Source organism: Galeopterus variegatus, unplaced genomic scaffold (assembly GCF_000696425.1).
Source record: "Galeopterus variegatus unplaced genomic scaffold, G_variegatus-3.0.2 Scaffold1732, whole genome shotgun sequence".
In the NCBI taxonomy this organism is placed as follows: domain Eukaryota; kingdom Metazoa; phylum Chordata; class Mammalia; order Dermoptera; family Cynocephalidae; genus Galeopterus; species Galeopterus variegatus.
Genome location: NW_007727843.1, coordinates 327,097 through 344,619, shown reverse-complemented (window position 1 = coordinate 344,619; position 17,523 = coordinate 327,097). Strand labels below are relative to the sequence as shown.

General features: G+C 38.6%; 1 protein-coding gene across 4 annotated transcripts in view; it reads left to right on the top strand.

Moving 5' to 3' along the window:
• Window positions 1–51: 51 nt before the first annotated feature.
• Window positions 52–17,523, top strand: part of GOLGA1 (golgin A1) — a 59,402-nt gene continuing 41,930 nt past the window's right edge. For 3 of the 4 annotated variants that reach the window (XR_550939.1, XR_550938.1, XM_008578637.1), the window contains exons 1-11: window positions 52–130; window positions 554–609; window positions 961–1,010; window positions 1,890–2,188; window positions 7,596–7,686; window positions 9,790–9,864; window positions 10,761–10,858; window positions 12,274–12,306; window positions 14,461–14,589; window positions 14,897–15,066; window positions 15,556–15,667. Coding sequence is in view for 2 of the 4 variants with exons in the window: in XM_008578637.1 (XP_008576859.1) it covers window positions 2,054–2,188; window positions 7,596–7,686; window positions 9,790–9,864; window positions 10,761–10,858; window positions 12,274–12,306; window positions 14,461–14,589; window positions 14,897–15,066; window positions 15,556–15,667 (843 nt within the window). In the remaining 2 variants the exon portion in view is untranslated. The remainder of the gene's footprint in view (window positions 131–553; window positions 610–960; window positions 1,011–1,889; window positions 2,189–7,595; window positions 7,687–9,789; window positions 9,865–10,760; window positions 10,859–12,273; window positions 12,307–14,460; window positions 14,590–14,896; window positions 15,067–15,555; window positions 15,668–17,523) is intronic. The other variant, XM_008578638.1, reaches the window with a different exon arrangement.

The window sequence follows — 17,523 nt, the reverse complement described above, 5'->3', positions numbered from 1 at the left end:
GCGCGCTGGGGGCCTTGCGGTTCCGGGTCGCTGCTCGGCTAGCCGGCTGGCCGTGGGGGCCGGTGACGCGAGCAGGTGCTCACGAGAGGCCCCGGAGGCGGGGCTCTGCCGGCTGCCCAGAGAGCGGCAGGTGCGCGGGCCGGGGCTCCGGGGACGCGAGCAGGGCCCCTCATTCTCCGAGTTGTCTCGGTTTGTCCCTAAAGCGGCCCGGACGGGGTTGCCCAGGACCCGAGGCGGGGGGCCGTACCGGGGTGTGCGAGCGGAGGGTGGGGACGGAGGGGAGCCGCAGCGGCCTGGGAGTCTGGAGCCTCGGGTTCCAGTTTTCCTCCCTTAGCGACCTCGGATAAGTCACTCCTTACTGGGACTCAAGTTTCCCTGCTGTCAAATGGGAGAGATGTTGAATCCCTCCCTCCTTTGACAGTACAAGCGCGGGCGGGGCTGGAGGGAGCCTGAGGGATTGGAATCTGAACTGTCGTGGCAGGTACCTACCTGCCTCCTTCCCTCCCTGGGCGTTCAGGCGTCTTTTACCCAACTTTGCCGTCCTTTTTCGCAGCTACTATCTTAGCGCGAATCAAGGCTGTGTGACCAGAGAGCCCAGCGTCTGGCCAGGTAAATAGTGTGTGACTGTGAGAATCAACTGAGAAATAAATACCAACCCTGGGAAACCTTAATCTCATTCAGGTTGTTTTGCTAAGGGCTCCCAAGGAGAAGTGAGTTTCAGTACCTACTGCAGTGAGCAATTCTATTCCTTGTGCCTGTAAGCGAAACTCTTAGGTAAATCACAAATGTTAAAGGACACCAGGGTGAGGGAGGATAGCCTACTGAGAGTGTACTCTTCTTCCCCCACGTAATCCTCTCTTCCCTTCTCTTCCTCCTCTTCTCTCTCCCCACCTCCACCTAGCATTTTGGCCTTAAACTTAAAAGAAATATCCAATGGATTTTATCTTTGTCTTCATGCAGGACAGAATGCTTTGATCTCCAAGCTGTTTTAAATGTAGTAGAAAAACCAGGTGAGTAAGTGGTTTACAGACATTGAAGGTAAAGTTTTTGAAGAATTGTACAGACTTAATGGATGATCTGAAATGGTAAGAAGTTATTTGTTCATCTTGGAACAAAACTTAGGTATACTTTACAAAACACGGTAAGTTAAAGTTGGAACTAGAATTAGTAGTTCATACACCGTTGGGAGGAAAAGATGTTTGAATCTCATGTTGAATATCATTCTGAAAAAAAGAAATTCTGATTCGAGATAATTTTATCAAACTCAAGGAAAATCACACAACATTTCCAGGAAAGATTAAATATATATCTCATACCTATATAACATAGTTGCCTAGCTTGACTGCTTTTTTCTAGGTTATGAGCTTTTTTTTAGGGAACAGCTGATTGCAAGCCACCCTGGAACATTAGAATGTCACAATTTTTCCCCATATTGAGTTACATATGTTTTTGCCTTAAAAAAAAAAACAAAAAAAAAAAAAACACCACTGCACTGTAGTCAAACTTATTATTGGGGAAAGGATTTGAAAGCATTAAGTCATGATTATGTGATGTTAATGTTTTGCCTGGGAAGTTTTACTAACTGTATTATAGGCCATAGCCAACATGGTGTAATAAAAATAGAGACTAGTGAGTCAAAGAGTTCTGTGTTCAAAGACCAGCCCTGCCACTTAGACACGCAGTCTTTGGCAGGTTACTTCATCTCCTTAAGACTGGATTTCCTCATCTATATGTGTATACGAAGCACCTGAGTGCTTTGTAAATGTTTTGTAATTCTTTTCTATTAAGTGTACATGTAAGTTATGAAACTTAATTTTGAAACATAGCAACTCCGATGTGAAAACCTTCCAGTGTTTAACTTAGAGTTGTCTCTTTCATCTGATTTATAGATACTGTGTTGCCATTAGCCCTTGGCCCACCTTTAAGTGGTAATGCAGCTAGCTTGGATGTCTGAAACTCTTTAGGCACCCGTATTGAATCCAGGTCACTGGCGTGAGGACTGCTGGAGTTATTCAAGAGCTAGTCATCCGTGCAGGATAACCACACAACAAAAATGTTTGCTAAACTAAAGAAGAAAATTGCAGAAGAGACTGCCGTTGGTCAGAGGCCAGGAGGTGCTGCTAGGATCCCACGGTCAGTGAGCAAGGAATCAGTTGTCTCTATGGGAGCTGACTCAGGAGATGACTTTGTAAGTATCTTCTGTAGTTTTTTACTTTGTGGTGCAGTCTCAGTATATGTTTTAAATAATATTGCAGAGAATCCTTCCAGTATATATTTTCTTTTATAATTGCATGATTATTTCATACCTTTTATAGTTTATAGGTGTACAGGATCCTGCATGACTGATTCTTCTTACTGTGAGATTTCTTTTTGTTAATGTTTGATTTGTTAATGTTAAGGCACTCTATTTTTTCCTATTTTTATGTGAGTCCCTTTTCATATTCTCCTCTTTCCATATTCTCCATATACATTGTCTTCTACTGTTTTTCCATCTGTATACCTTGTACATCTTTTACATTTCGTCTCTCCAAATGTCTGGGCCTGTTTTCTCTGTTTACATTATACGCAGACATGCAATACTGTAAGTCATTGTTTAACAAGGTCTGTGAGTTGTGGTGTGGGGTTAGCCAGAATGTACTGTTTTGTTGTGAAAGTTGATGGAAAAATGGCACCGATGGTGATTACAGTATGTCCCTTATTTGTTAAGTGCCTGTTGTTGGTAGAATTTCAAAAAATGAGGATGATGCTGTAAGAGAAATGTCATGCTTAAGGATTAAAGTGTGTCTTTGGCATATGACAGGATCCTTTTAAGTTAGAGAACCTTTTTACAAAATGACTTATAATGCCTGATATATATGAAAGAATGTGAGTAATATATATGTAAAGTATAAACTATTATGTATATGTAAAGTATAAAGTATAAAGTAAATCTATCATCCATCAAAAGAAATAGAATATTATCAATACTGTTGAAGACCCTTATGCTCCTCCCCAATTTCCTCTCCCCACTCCAAATAATCACTATCCTAAATTTTATCATTCCATTGCTTTTTAAAATATCTTACCAGATATGTATGTATTCATAAACAATTTATTGTTTAATACTATTTATTTTCGAACTTTATAAAAATGGTATACTGTAGTCTTCTTGGACTTTTTTTTTCTAACTCAACATGTTTCTAAAATGCCTCTGTATCACATGAAGCTGTAGTTCATTTATTTTTACTGCTGTATAAGATTCCAGCAGTTGAAAAGACCACAGTTTATCTCTGTCTTCTCCTGGTGATAGACATTTGAGTTGTTTCCATGGTCAGATGAGTTTTCCTTCTTCTTTTATATACTGCCTGAATCCTGGATCAGATTACATAGCAGAAGCTATTAGGTTATTGGGGTGGAGCAATAATATTACCAGATCTAGACTATCAGTGGCTCCTATATGTAACAGGAAGTATAAGTGCACATTTGATCATCAGACTGCAGGATATAGTTTTAATGCTGATTTCTGCAGCAGAAGGACCTGCTTTGCCTTCATGCTGTTATGCTAAATGAAGGCTCATTTAGAATGTATTACAGATATCAAATTGACCTGAATTCAGGAAATACTTTGCTTTGAGACTTCTTCTCAAGAAATCCATTTGAATTTACTATAGGCTGATTCTCACTCCCTATCTCCAGACCTTTATATCTAACTGCATATATTTCTCAAAACAGATGCCTTCCCTATGGCATCTCAAATTCTAAATTAACAAAATCGAATTCATTAACTCCATCTCCAAATGTTTATCGTCATCCTCCCAACTTACCAGCTAGAAACCTTGGAGGCATTTTAGATCCTCCCTTCTTTCACTTGTTGGCGTCCAGTGGAAGTATTTTGGCTTCCATTTCCTAAATGTCTCTCAAGCTTGCCTCTCTACTTCATCTACTAGTATGACGCATTTACTAGTACTTCCATTTTATTTCAGACTGCCTTTCTTGCTTGGACAAACATAGTATCCTGTCTAAGCTCCCTGCCTCCAATAGCTCCCCAAAGTGATCTTTCTTTTTTTTTTTTTTTTTTTTGTCTTTTTACTTGGCCCGCAACGGGCCGCAACCCTCAGTGTCGCGCCCGTACCGGACCGGACCGGGACCGGCCATGGGATCGCAGCCCTCGGTGTTGCTCCCGCCCCTCGCTCAGCCAGTGAGCGGCCGGTCTGTATGTGGGATCCGAACCCTCGGCGGGAGCGCCACCGCACTTCCCAAGCGGCGCACTATAGCAGTGCGCCACTGGGCTGGCCCCAAAGTGATCTTTCTAAAAGCAGATCTGTTCATGTCTCTCCAATGCTTACAACTCAGTGGCTTCCCCTTCATCTTCAGGATGAAGTACAAACTCATTATGTAATGGTGTAATGGCTAATTGCCATGGTCTCATCACAGCTTACCTACCCAGCCTCATCTCACTCTACTTTCCTATTTCCTGTGCTACAGCCAGATTGAATTTATTGCACTTCCTGAAATGGACCACATTCCTTCATGCCTACAAATATTTGCATTTGCTGTTTCCTCTCCTGGAATATTTCTGTCTCCCCCATTTAATCCTACGTTCTTCTGACAGACTCTTGTGCATCCTTCAAGATTCAGCTTACATGTTACTTCCAGGAAGCCCCCTTGACCTGACCTTCCCCTTTTACAGCTTCTGACCCTTTACCCCTCCTGGCTGAGTTTGGTGCTTTATTTTCTTCCTGTGTTTGTAATAGCATCCTCTTAAACTGCATTATTATTGATGATTTGCTTGTTTATCTCTCCCTCTAAACTGGGAGCTTCATGAAGTAATAAAGTGTAGTCCTTAGGAACTCAGGTCAGGTTATAGTGTTAGACCTGGATTTGATTCCCTGCTCCATCGTTATTGTGTGACTTTTGGCAAGTTCCTTCACTTTTCTACGCCTTAGTTTCCACATCTGTAAAATGGAGATAGGAACTGTATCTACCTTTATTTAAGTGTGTGTGTCAGGGGTCCCCTAGATCACCACCAGGTTCGATTATTCACTAGGAGGACTCACAGGACTCAGTCTATAGTTTACTCGTTGCTATCACTTATTACAGAGAAAGGATGCAAAGCATAATCAGCAAAGGGAAGGTGTGTGGAGCAAAGCTTGCAGGAAACGAGGTGCAAGTTTCCAAATGTCCTTTCCCAATGGAGTTAAATAGAACAAACTTAATTCCCCCAGCAATGAGTTGTGACACACGTAAAATGTTGCCTATCAGGGAAGTTTATTAGAGACTTTGTGTCCAGGATCTTTATTGGAGGCTGGTCATATAGACACTGTCTGCCTGACATGTAGTAAAATTCCAGGCTCCAGAAGGAAAGCAGGTGTTCAGCATAAATGATATTTTTGCACAAACAGTTTAGGCATAGTGAGCCATTCTTATCAGAAATGGTGGGAACCCTCCCAAAATCTAAGTTCCCAGATGCCAGCTAAGGGCCAGTCATACAAGCAGAACTTCCTAAGGTTAGCAGTCTCAAGCCAGCAATGTTACCTCTTTTTTGCATAGCATAGAAAGCACTTAGCATTTTGCCAGGCTCTTGGTAAGCATTTCACAAGTAGCTGCTGCTGCTGTTTTAGGTAGGGGCTCTTTGTTTTACCACTGTTCCTAGTGCTTAGCACAATGCTGAGGCCTAGGTTGTCTCACTAACATTAATAATCATAACAACTTCTGCGCTCCCGCCAAGGGTTCGGATCCCACATACAGACCGGTTCCCGCTCACTGGCTGAGTGAGGTGCGGGTGCAACACCGAGGGTTGCGATCCCGTTGCCGGTCCCGGTCCGGTCCGGGCGCGACACTGAGGGTTGCGATCCATTGCCGGACACGAAAAAAGACAAAAAAATAATAATAATCATAACAACTTCTTATACTACTAATACTGTGATCTGAATGTTTATGTCCCCCCTAAATTTGTACGTTGAAACGTAATCCCCGGTGTGATGGTATTAGGGGGTGGGACCTTTGGGAGATGATTAGGTCACGGGAGAGGAGTCCTCATGAATGGAATTAGTGCCCTTATTAGAAGCCCTGGAGAGCTGCCTTGCCCCTTCCACATGTGAGGGCACAGCTAAAATGTGCCATCTATAAAACAGCAAGTGGGCCCTCACCAGACCCCAAATCTGCCAGTGCCTTGATCTTGTACTTCCCAGACTGTGAGGAGTGAATGTCTGTTGTTTATAAGATACCTACTTTACGGTATTTTGTTATTGCAGCCTGAACAGACTAAGAGAACTGGTAATAGATGACACATATTAAAAAGTAATTATGTGCCTGGCTTTGTTTTGTGGATTTGACAATGATTTGTTTATTTAGTCCTCATCACAGCTCTGTGAGGTAGATCATATTTGTTATCTCAGTTTACAAATGAGGAAATCAAGGCACAGAGAAGTTGAGTAATTGGCCCAAGTTCTTTCAGCTTATAAGTGGTGAAGCTGGGACTTGAACTCAGGTCTTCTGACTCCAGAGACTCCTCTTAACTGTCCATTGCACTGCCTCTCAGTAAATATTGGATGGGAAGTGGTTTGACAGGTAAATACATGTTTAAGATGTATTTAAAATTCATTTAAAATCAATTGTTCAACCACCTTTAAAAACATTTTGGGGATAAAATGGGGAAACATGATTAAAGACTGGGTACTATACAGTATTATTTTTAATTTGGTTATGTATGATAATGGTATTGCAGCTATGAAGAGGAATGTTCTTATTGTTTAGAAATGCTTAGAGGATTTAGGATGAAATGTCATGTCTGTTATTTAAACTACTTCAGCAAAATAAAAATTGAAGAAGCAAACATGGGAAAACATCAGCAATTGTTAAAGTAAATGGAGAGTGTTCATTCAGCCATTTTCCCTACTTTTCTGTATTTTGAAAAAATTTTAATAAAAAGTAAAAAGATTTTTAAAAGTGAGTGATTTTTTAGCACTAGCAAGCAGTGCCCAAAGTAGTAGTGCTACCCATATGCTTTAAAATAATCTGGATTGTTGGGGGAAATAGATATCTCATTAATATATTGACTTATTGAAAGCATGTTATCTGCTAAAGTCTTTGATGCATCTTAGAGCTTTAGATTGACATCCCTTTGTTTTATAGATGAAGATACTGAAACTTGATCAATATCAGTGAGATTCTTAGTTGTAGACCAGCCTGTGATCCCTCATTGGAGAGCCTTTTCCCCTTTATCCCAGGACTTTACCTTTGGAAAAATAGTGTGACTTTTTTTATCATTGCAAATATATTTTTATGTACTTGGTCTAATACAGTCATAACAGATTTATTTACTACCTTTTATTCTCATAGCATGCACATGCACACATACGTGCGTGCATACACACAGGTGCACACAATTTATCTGCTTAGCATCTCATCTCTCCACATTATACAGAGAGATAGTGTCACTTCCACTTTACAGGTAGAGAAGACCAGTTATCTTAAGAAGCTTTTTAGTGATCCCAATTACTTAAAGTGTATCCAGACCTAAAATAAGAATTGTCACTTTCTGGCTCAGTACTGTAGTCTCACACTATTGAAAACCCACATATGAAGACAACCTCTCCTTGCATCTATCTCAACAGGCTTCTGATGGAAGCAGCTCCAGAGAAGATCTTTCATCTCAACTTTTGAGAAGGAACGAACAGATACGGAAATTGGAGGCCAGACTTTCTGGTATGTCTAAGAACTCACAGAAAGCAAACAGGAAACTTGCCTTGTCTGGCCCTCTATTGGTATAAAATAGCCATATAGTATAGCTTTATAGTTATTTTGTCATATCATTTTGATCTTCTTTGTCAGAAAGGAGCAACTTGTACCCCCTTTGTTCCCTTCTTTTTTTAATGTATTAAATAGTGTAAATTCAAAACTTAATTGAAAATGTATTAAAAATCACACACACACGGTTTTCTGCTCCTGAGGTTTCTAGCCATGGATATAAAAGATATTAAAAGTTAGGGTTGGCTTATTGACTTAGTTGGTTAGAGTGCAGTGTTGATAAAATGAAGGTTGAGGGTTTGATCCCTGTACCTGCCAGCTGCCAAAAAAAAAAAAGGTATATGTAGAATAGATTTGACCATCTTCCACCATTAGCATATCTGCTTTCAGGTGGAGAGGGAGAGGTGCTACTATTTATAGAGAATGGCCAACAAATGTTGGATTCATCAGCTCCAGAGAGGGTTTGGTGCTATGTTGCCACTTGCTACAGCTTATGTCACCTGTGTAAGTGTTGTTCTGGTTCTTCAGGCCACTTTTCAAGGGTATTTCTAACTTCAACACCTGTATAGAAGCTGTAACTCATTATGTCTTTTGTGTGCAGTTTACACAGCTACCGTATTATCCTTTGCCTGAGCAGGGCATGTTTGTGATAGAATTGTGAGTTCTTATTTTGGTTTCTGCCAGTGGATGCATTTTGAAAGCTTCATCCTGTGAAGTGATCCATGGCTACTATGTTTCTTTTTGTCCCTTGGCCTTATGCCCATTACTAGCATGAAAGCAGTATACCAAAATTCACCAAATTGTACATGAAATATTTGCATTTTTGTAGCTATCAAATGTTCATAGCATAACTCACAACTATCAGTTAATCATTTTATCCTCACTATGGCCTTATTAGGCTTAGCAAGGTTAAGGTCACACAAGTAGCAAGTGGTAGAGCTGGGATCCAAACCCAGATTTATTTGATGCTAGAGTCCATACTCTTAATTACTGTCTGCTTTAAACTCAATTGTTACTATCTTGTTACTACCACCTGTAATTAATATCAGTGATGGAGGTGAAATAACCTTACATTTACTTAATGTTGGGGAGATAGTTAGAAAATAATATATGTACCTTCCCTAATACAAAAGGAAAAATAATCGGGTTTGACTAATGTTAGAGAAGGGACAGGGAAAAGAGCTGACATTTACTGAACACACTTGTGTCCAAGTATTGTCCTACAGGCTTGTTATAAATAATAACAGCAATAACAACTGTAGCAGCCACATTTTATTAATCATTGTGTGCCAAGCACTTAAGGCGTATACAATAATTTATTATCTGATACATCCTTTGAGGTAGGTACAATTAATATCATCATTTCATATACGAACAAACTAGTACTTAGGATCAATAATTTGGTCCGAAGTCCTTGATGTTCTCAGCTAAGGACTGACAGAGTTGAGATTTGAACTACTGTCTACTTTTTCACTATACCATACTATCTTCTTTGGCCACCCAGGTAATTAATTCTGACTTTCATCTTTAATATGGCATAGGTAACTCAATTTCTGTGTAGAAAGGGAGCTCACTTTTGTAGAGAATTAAGTGCTTTTACCATGAAGAAAGTACTGGACTAAGGTGCTTGCTATTGCCCTAACCGCTGTTGCTCAGTTGTGTGGATGACAGGCGAGCTGTTCAGTGAGTTCTTTTTGATCTGTCCTCCTGCTGAGGCTGGAAGGGGAAGTGAAAACTGAGATTTGAAATTAAGTAATGAGATAATACTGTGTTTTTCCTAGAGCATTTCTGATAACCAGGCCAAGCCTAATTCTTGTTCTCTATCAAAGCTAAGCAAATCTGCCTGTTTGTATTCACCATCTATACCATGAATAGTTTGTACTTTACCTGTTTGCCTGTGTTGTTCATTGTTAATGGGAGGCTGTCCACCTAGCTTTCCTTAACAGGAACAGTTTTCAGGTTGAGAAAATCATCATCATTTTCACTCATTTTTTTGTTTAATTAACTTCCTTTCCTGATGTTTGTCCATTCCTGGTATGTGCATCACCCTCCTCACCCAAGACTATGCTGAACAGGTCCGAAACTTGCAGAAGATAAAAGAGAAGCTTGAAATTGCATTAGAAAAACACCAGGATTGTACGTATTTTTTCCTGCTTCTTTAAATCTTTTTAGGGTTTAGTTTTTTGAAATGAAACAATAGTGTATGGTTAAGTTTATCCTTCATCAGAGCTCAAATCTTTATTTTATAAGTAGCGTACTACTTAATGAGGTTGATATAACGTGTCTGATATTTATAAGTATACAACGTGTGTTTATGTTGTATTATGGGCATGCTTCTTAGGTGGAGACAATTACCTGTATTGCTTGTTTCTGACCAGTTGACCCATTTATTGGCTGTCCTTAGGTTTTAGTAAAATCTAGTACCTGACCCTGAAGTCTAGATGAGGAGACAGGTTATAGCCATAGCTTCATTACTGCTGTGTTGAGTAACTGGGGAAACCTCTTTACTCTCAGAACAATAGAGCATACGTTTTGTTCAGTCTATCCTAAGTCATATGTTCTCCTTTGGATACCATCCAAGAAAGTTGCTAACAGAAGTAGAAACTTTTTTGTTTCTTTGTTTATGTGATATATTTTTAAGGAAACTACAATAAAAGGAAGGTTTTTTGTTTTGCTTTGTTTTTGTTTTTAATTCTGATAAAGTGGTAGTAGCCATCACTTTAGCAACAACGTGGGTGTTTTCTGGCAACCTACCTAACTCAGGTTCTGTCACTGTACCATTAAAAAGTTAACTTTTGGCATCATCCTAAATGTATGTAGTTGACTAAAAAAACAAAAACTGTGGTCTGTTACTAAGGCCAAAAGATTCTTCTGGGAAGTTGAGATGGATCAGGCTTTTCCCAGTCTCATAATTCACCTATGTGACCTTGGCCTTTTTTGTTAGGTGACAGTTGTAAAGTAATCTCATGGGCTATTTGTCATGCTGTTTCTGAAGTATTTCCATATCTCAAATAGAGCCTCTTTGTTAACAGCTTCCATGCGGAAATTTCAAGAGCAGAATGAGACATTCCAAGCCAACAGAGCCAAAATGGCAGAAGGACTGGCTTTGGCATTAGCCAGAAAGGACCAGGTATTTTATATATGGCACTGCCCAAGACTGCTAGACAGATTTCACTTAATGACATGATTTCAAAAATCCTGACATAAACCTGGTAGTAAATGCTTACAACCTAGGAAAAAAGGAATGATATATAAATTAAAGTTTCATTTGGCCTTTTCTTGTACAGTCAAGAAACTTTACAGTTTTAATTGTGAGTTGTGTCCAGAATGTGAGAGTATCATTCTCTATATCTGTGTAGCTTTGTAATATTGAGAGAGGAAATAGCATCTCCCAAAATAAGGAGTCCCCAAATAAGGAAAAAGTTCTCTGCTTCTAAAAACCTGTCTCAAAGCCTATACCCCCAAACTCTTGCCGTTTATAGTGGAGAAGATGCTATCAAGCTAGTCATAATTTGTAATGTACATAATTCTTCCAACATCTGTTCACAAGTTTCTTCAACCCCAGCCAGCTGAACACAAGGAAACTCCTATAATCTCAATAGAACCATCCACTGAAAGATGCTGAGTGAATAACAAGAAAGGAAAATAATACTATTACTGGCTGTTACAATAATTATGAAGTATATTTTATTCAAGATAATGGCATTTTAAATTTAAGATATGCCTCAGTATATTGTAATGATAATCCTAGTTGATTAAGACAGGGTGAACTTATTATGTTTCATTTATACAAAAATGTATAATTTATTCATTTACAGTAGGTGGGATGGGTGGTTGGTTTGTTTTAAAGTGTGTGTTTGTCATCTATATTTACTAGCCAGAAAAAAAATCATTCACCAATACTCAGTGGTAGAAGTATATATATTGAAATAATCTAAAATTGGTGGATTCTGATTGTAAACAATCAAGATATGGCCTTTCGTACTAATGTTTATTCCCCCCCACCCCCCATTTTATCATTCGTGAGTAAGGGGCATAGTCCCTTTTCCTGTGACTTGTACCAAATGGCATAAAGCGTGTTGGTACAATCAAGATGACAAGGAAAATAACTTATCAGGGGCTGCTGAAGATCCTCCCCACTTTCAGTAAATTAATCTCTAAACATCACTTACAGTATTACCCAACTCAGCTGGTCCCAGCTTCCCACTCCCAAGAAATAACAGTACTCATGGGAAAACCTTCAGGAGTAAGCTGAAAAAGCTGCATAAGAACAGCAGATACAGCTTTGTTTGGGTGTCCTGCTTAGTAGAAATCTGCAGGCTTATATTTGTAATCTAGAATTTTACATAAAGTTTATTTTCTTCTCTTTTTAGGACTCTTGTTCTTAATATTAAGCCAAGTTAATGGATTTTTTAAAATTTGCTTTGTTGTTTGTTTCCTTGGTTAGTTGCTTTTGGGGGGAAGTTGGTTGTTTTGTTTTCTGAAAATCTTGGTATTACAGATACTCTTCCCTGGAAACTATACTTTCTTATTGTGTTGTTTTAGGAATGGTCAGAAAAGATGGATCAGCTTGAAAAGGTTAGTTCATCTTTATGTTTTTGTCTCATTATTCATATTGGTCTCATCTCTGGGGCTTAGAAAATGTTTTGTCCAGTAACCAAAGTACTGATTGCTATCACACCACTTGGAAGCCAGACACTGAAAGATTAGATACTGACTTGAAAAGCTGTGTCTTCATCTTTCTTGGTGGGTGTATAGGATCTGTTTTGTTTGCCCCTTCTAATAGGCTCTCCATCCCTCTCTTCCCTTTCTCTGCATACCTGAAGGCTAATAGGGAATGCATCAGCAGGGCTGAAATGCCCTCTGACTTCTGACTGGGTTCAGCCAGTGGGGAACATCAAAAGAACCATGTGTGGAAGAAGAGTGTGGTTAGGATGTGTGTGGGATCCCTCCAGCTTGATTGATCCCATGGCCAAAAGTCACAGCTTCTGTTGGACCTTTGGTTCACCCACTTGATGTAGTTTTTCTGTTTCTGGGTTTCTTGTAACCCCTTCATGCCCAACTGTTGCTACCACAGTATCTCTTCTGGACTTTTTTACCCAGCCCACAGCTTGGTTAAGTCCCTTTATGAAACCATCTGTTTCCTGCTGGGGTCCTGATTGACACCATGGTAACATTAGGAATGCTTGATGGAGCAATGTGGAAGGAGGGCATTTCTCAACGCTCAGCCCTGAGCACATATGACAGCCTCATGGCCAGACACAGATGAGGAAAATTGATTATTCTAGCACCGTAGCTTGTATAACACTGTGTAGGTGCCTTAAGTAATGTGTTCCTGACCCCCAGATATGAACAAGAAGATGAAATTCAAGACTACTATTGGAAATACATTTTAATGTAATACATCTGCTGCCTAATTCATTCCTTGTTTTCATTGAGTACTCCTAAATTACTCTTCATGGTAGAAAAATTATTTCTTAGATTGATATAGTTAGTTCCAAAGTATATTTACTGTTAATTTTATTAAAGAGATGAATTTTATTATTGCTTTATTCTTTCTATAAAGCAACAAGTTAAACCACTGATTTTCTTTGTGTATTCTGTAGAAATCTTAACTTTCAAGCTATCAGAATGCTTTAACATTTTTATATAAGGAAAGAGTTACAAAAAAGTCAAGCTATCTCCCAAAGAAACTTGGGTTTAAAAAAAATTCCCATTATATTGTGTTAATGATGGTCATCTTAAAAATGGAGGTATAGGTTAGGGTAAGGATTTCTTGTCTTAGAAGAAACTCTTAAGATTCTGGCAGTTGAAATGCTCATTGGACTGTTTTTTAAATTACGGTAAAAGGGATCCCTGTAGGAATAAATCAAATAAAATCTACTTTAATGCATTAAGGGTATTTTCTGTTTGTTTTGTTTTTTAGAAGGAAAGGTTTGGGAAATATTTTAGACCAGGAAAGAGTAATGAGACATCTATGTAGGTCTTTGAAGCTACTTTGATTTGTAGAGATGTTATTTAGAGATGTTTAAATTCTTTTCAGTCAAGAATTAGGGCTAGCTGGTTTATTCAATTGGCTACAGCATGGTGTTATAACACAGAGTCCACAGGTTCAGGGTTCAGATTCACATACCAGCCAGGTGAAAAAAAAAAAAGAGTTAGAAACTATAAGAGAAGAATTAGTCCTTAAGAGAGTCCATCTTGAGAAGCTATCCTTTAGTAACCTGTTGACACCAGTCATGTCTAATTTTTTCTTTTACTTGCTAACTGGAATCAGTTCTACTTAAATGCATTTAATTTTTTTAGGGCATTCAGTCTTACTCCAGGTTATTCATGTTTTCCAGTCAATGTGTCACTAAGAATAGATATGTAAAATGTGTATCTGGAACTGCTAGGCAGACTTAAGAAGTTTAAAGTTTTAAGTAATTATTCCTCTTGTTCCCCGTATACACAATTAACATTTAAAACACATTCATTTTTATTCTTTTTTTTTTGTCTTTCTTTTTTAGTTTTTCTATTTTATTTTTATTTTCAAGCACATTCCTTTTTAACTTAAAGAATTTCTAAATAATGCCATGTTGGTCATATTACTGTAACATTTCCCATTATTAATGTATTATTATCTTTTTGCATTAAATTTCCTTAAGATTTTTCTTTATTAAGAACCCTGCTTGCATAATACAGATTTCTAATGTCTTAGTTGCCTGAGTTGATATCTTCTTCTTCCAATAGGAGAAAAGGTTTCTGACAGCTCAGTTACAGGAAATAAAGAACCAGAGTTTAAATCTTTTCCAAAGGAGAGATGAAATGGATGAATTAGAGGGGTTTCAGCAACAGGAACTAAGTAAAGTAAAACACCTGGTATGCATTTTTGTTTTAGTATCTAAATACTGAATCCATGAGTATTTACTCTGATTTTGCTAGTTATCGTTCTCTAATTGCTGATAAACATACCCCAGAGTCTTTGATATTGATCATATTTGTATGTTTTTTAATTTACTCAAATGGGAAAGTTCTGTTTAAAATTTATTTCCGTTTTCTTTTTTTTTTTTAATTGCTGGGCATATAAGCCTACAAAAATGTTGTAAAAGTTATATAATTGGTCCAGATTTTTTTTTAAGTGTGTTTCTTAGTGGTAGCCCAATAAAACTTTATATCTTTGTGTCAGCTTTTAAAAAAAGAAGAAAGTCTGGGAAAAATGGAGCAAGAGTTGGATGCACGAACCAGAGAACTTAGTCACACCCAGGAAGAATTGATGATCTCTAGTCAGATGTCATCAGACTTGAGCCAGAAGCTGGAAGAATTGCAGAGACACTGCTCAGCGCTGGAAGAGCAGAGGTTCTTGCTTGGTCTGTGGGACCCTGGGGAAGAGGTGTTAGTATAGCTCTGGCTCTAGCCCACCCACTTTTCTCCATTGCTCCTTACAACTTTCTGGTCTCAGTGCTGGCAAAGGCTTCTGGACTTGTTTTTGCCTGCCTTAGACTCAGGGCCCACCCCCCTCTACTCCCACCCCAACCCCAACTCTAACCCTTCACCTGCCTAGGCTCAGAACCATTCCCACCCTGCTGAGCAATTTAACATAGTTTTGGTTTGTAAGCTATTTAGTCAGCAAAGGAAGATCAGGATTTCTTCCTTAAACTGGGTGGACTTTTTCTTTGGGTTTCTGCTTCAGAGAGAGCCAAGGAGTCTTTTCCATTGATAACCTTTATGTGGTTAATGATGTTTTCAGCACTGACACATAAGGAACCATCTATATTTTTCCTGTGGAAGAATGTGTCTTAGATGAGATATCCAATTTTATTCATTGTTTGCTTTCTTTCAATGAAGAGATCATGAGACATCTTCAAAAACAGGTGCAGAAAGTAAAATCATAGCCCTGGAACAAAAGGAACAAGAACTGCAAACATTCATTCAGCAGCTTTCCATTGATTTGCAGAAGGTAAGTAGAGTACGAAGAGTCAGCCTGAGTTCTTAGGATTCATGAACAGGGTAAAAACTGATTCTGTCAGAAATTTGCACCTCAGCATTATCTGCTGAAACATATGTTTTTATACCATCCACACTGCCCTGTTTCCTGTGCTAGCCAGGCTACACAGAGATGGAAATGGCCACAGAGCTGAACAAGGGCTGCTTAACAGAAGAGGTCAGTATTGCCCTGACAAGAATTCTCCAAGCACACCGTTTGGGCTACTCAAATATGTCTCTAAAGTGCTACACAATGGACCTTGAAATAAGAAAAAATAACAGTTGTGGTTGATGTGGCCAGGGTTTTACCTTTGACATAGTTGGCTCTAATCCAGTTTGTTATACAGCACATAATCAAATGGTATCATTACAATTTGTTTTTCATTTGGTTAACGTACATTAATTGCTCCCCTACTCTAGGCCAGTGCTAAATTCGGAGAATATAAAGATGAACAATAATAATATTGAGTATAAAGTTTTATAATGTTTCATATTGGCATTTTGAGCAGAACAATTTGTATTATATAATTGTCCTTTGCACTGCAGGACATTTAGCTTTCCTGGCCTTTGGGTTCTCAATGCCAGCAGCGCTCGTCACACTTTAGTCATTGACAATCTAGCCTTTCCCCTCACATGACAAAACACTCCCTCCCTGGTGGTACCACCCACTCTCCCTCATCTCTTGATAAGTGCTCAAGTGAGATTTTAAATGGCTCACTCTCTACATGGGCCTATAATTTTCTCCATATAGGTTTGTTATCTATTATTAAATTTATTCCTAGGTGTTGTTGTTTTTTTTTACACCAATTGTAAATCGTGTTATTTAAAAAATTTTTTAAATTTGTTGCTGGCATATAGAAATGCTATTCTTTGTATATATTGGTTTTTTTGCATAGTTTTTAAATTCTTAAGTACAATAATGAATTTATAGATTCTTTTGAGTTTCTTTTAGAGCAATCATATCATCTGTGAGTGAATATTGACAATTTGTTTGTTTTTTTCCAATTCTTATACCATCTTTTTTGGTCTCTGCCTTTTTCTTTTATCTAAGATACCAGGTGCAGCACTGAATATAATTTATAAAAGTAGGCACCTTTGTTTTATTCTTGACCTCCAATGTTTTGTCAACAAATATTTTATTTTCTATTGATTTTTGTTAGGTTAAGGAAATTCCTTTCCATTTTTTTCCTAAGTCAATTTTATGAGGTCTGATGTACATACAACAAAATGCACACTTTTTAAGTGTACAATATGTTGAATTTTGAGAAATGTATACCCATGGAACCACTGCCACAATCAAGATACAGAAAATTTCCATCACCCCACAAGATTCCCCTGTGTGCCTTCCAGTCAATCCCCACCCTCAATCCCTGGAAGCCACTGATGTGCTTTCTATCACTATAGATAGAATTGCCTTTCCTAGAGTTTTATATAAATGATATTATACAGTATGTACTCTTTTGTGTTTGGCTTCCTTCACTTAGCATTATATATCTGAGATTCATTCATTGCTGTGTGTACAGTGATTTATTCCTTCTTATTGCTAAATCATTAAGTAGTCCCTTACTTAGATATCCAATTTCTTTCTCCATTTATCTTTGACGGATTTTTGGAATGTTTCCAATCTTTAGCTACTAAGAATTAAGCTGCTGTAAACACTTATGTACAGATCTTTTTTTTTTTTGTCTTTTGTCTTTTTCCATGTCCGGCAACGGATCGCAACCCTCAGTGTCGCCCCCGTACCGGACCGGGACCGGCAACGGGATCGCAACCCTCGGCGTTGCTCCCGCGCCTCGCCCAGCCAGGGGGCGGGAACCGGGCTGGATGTGG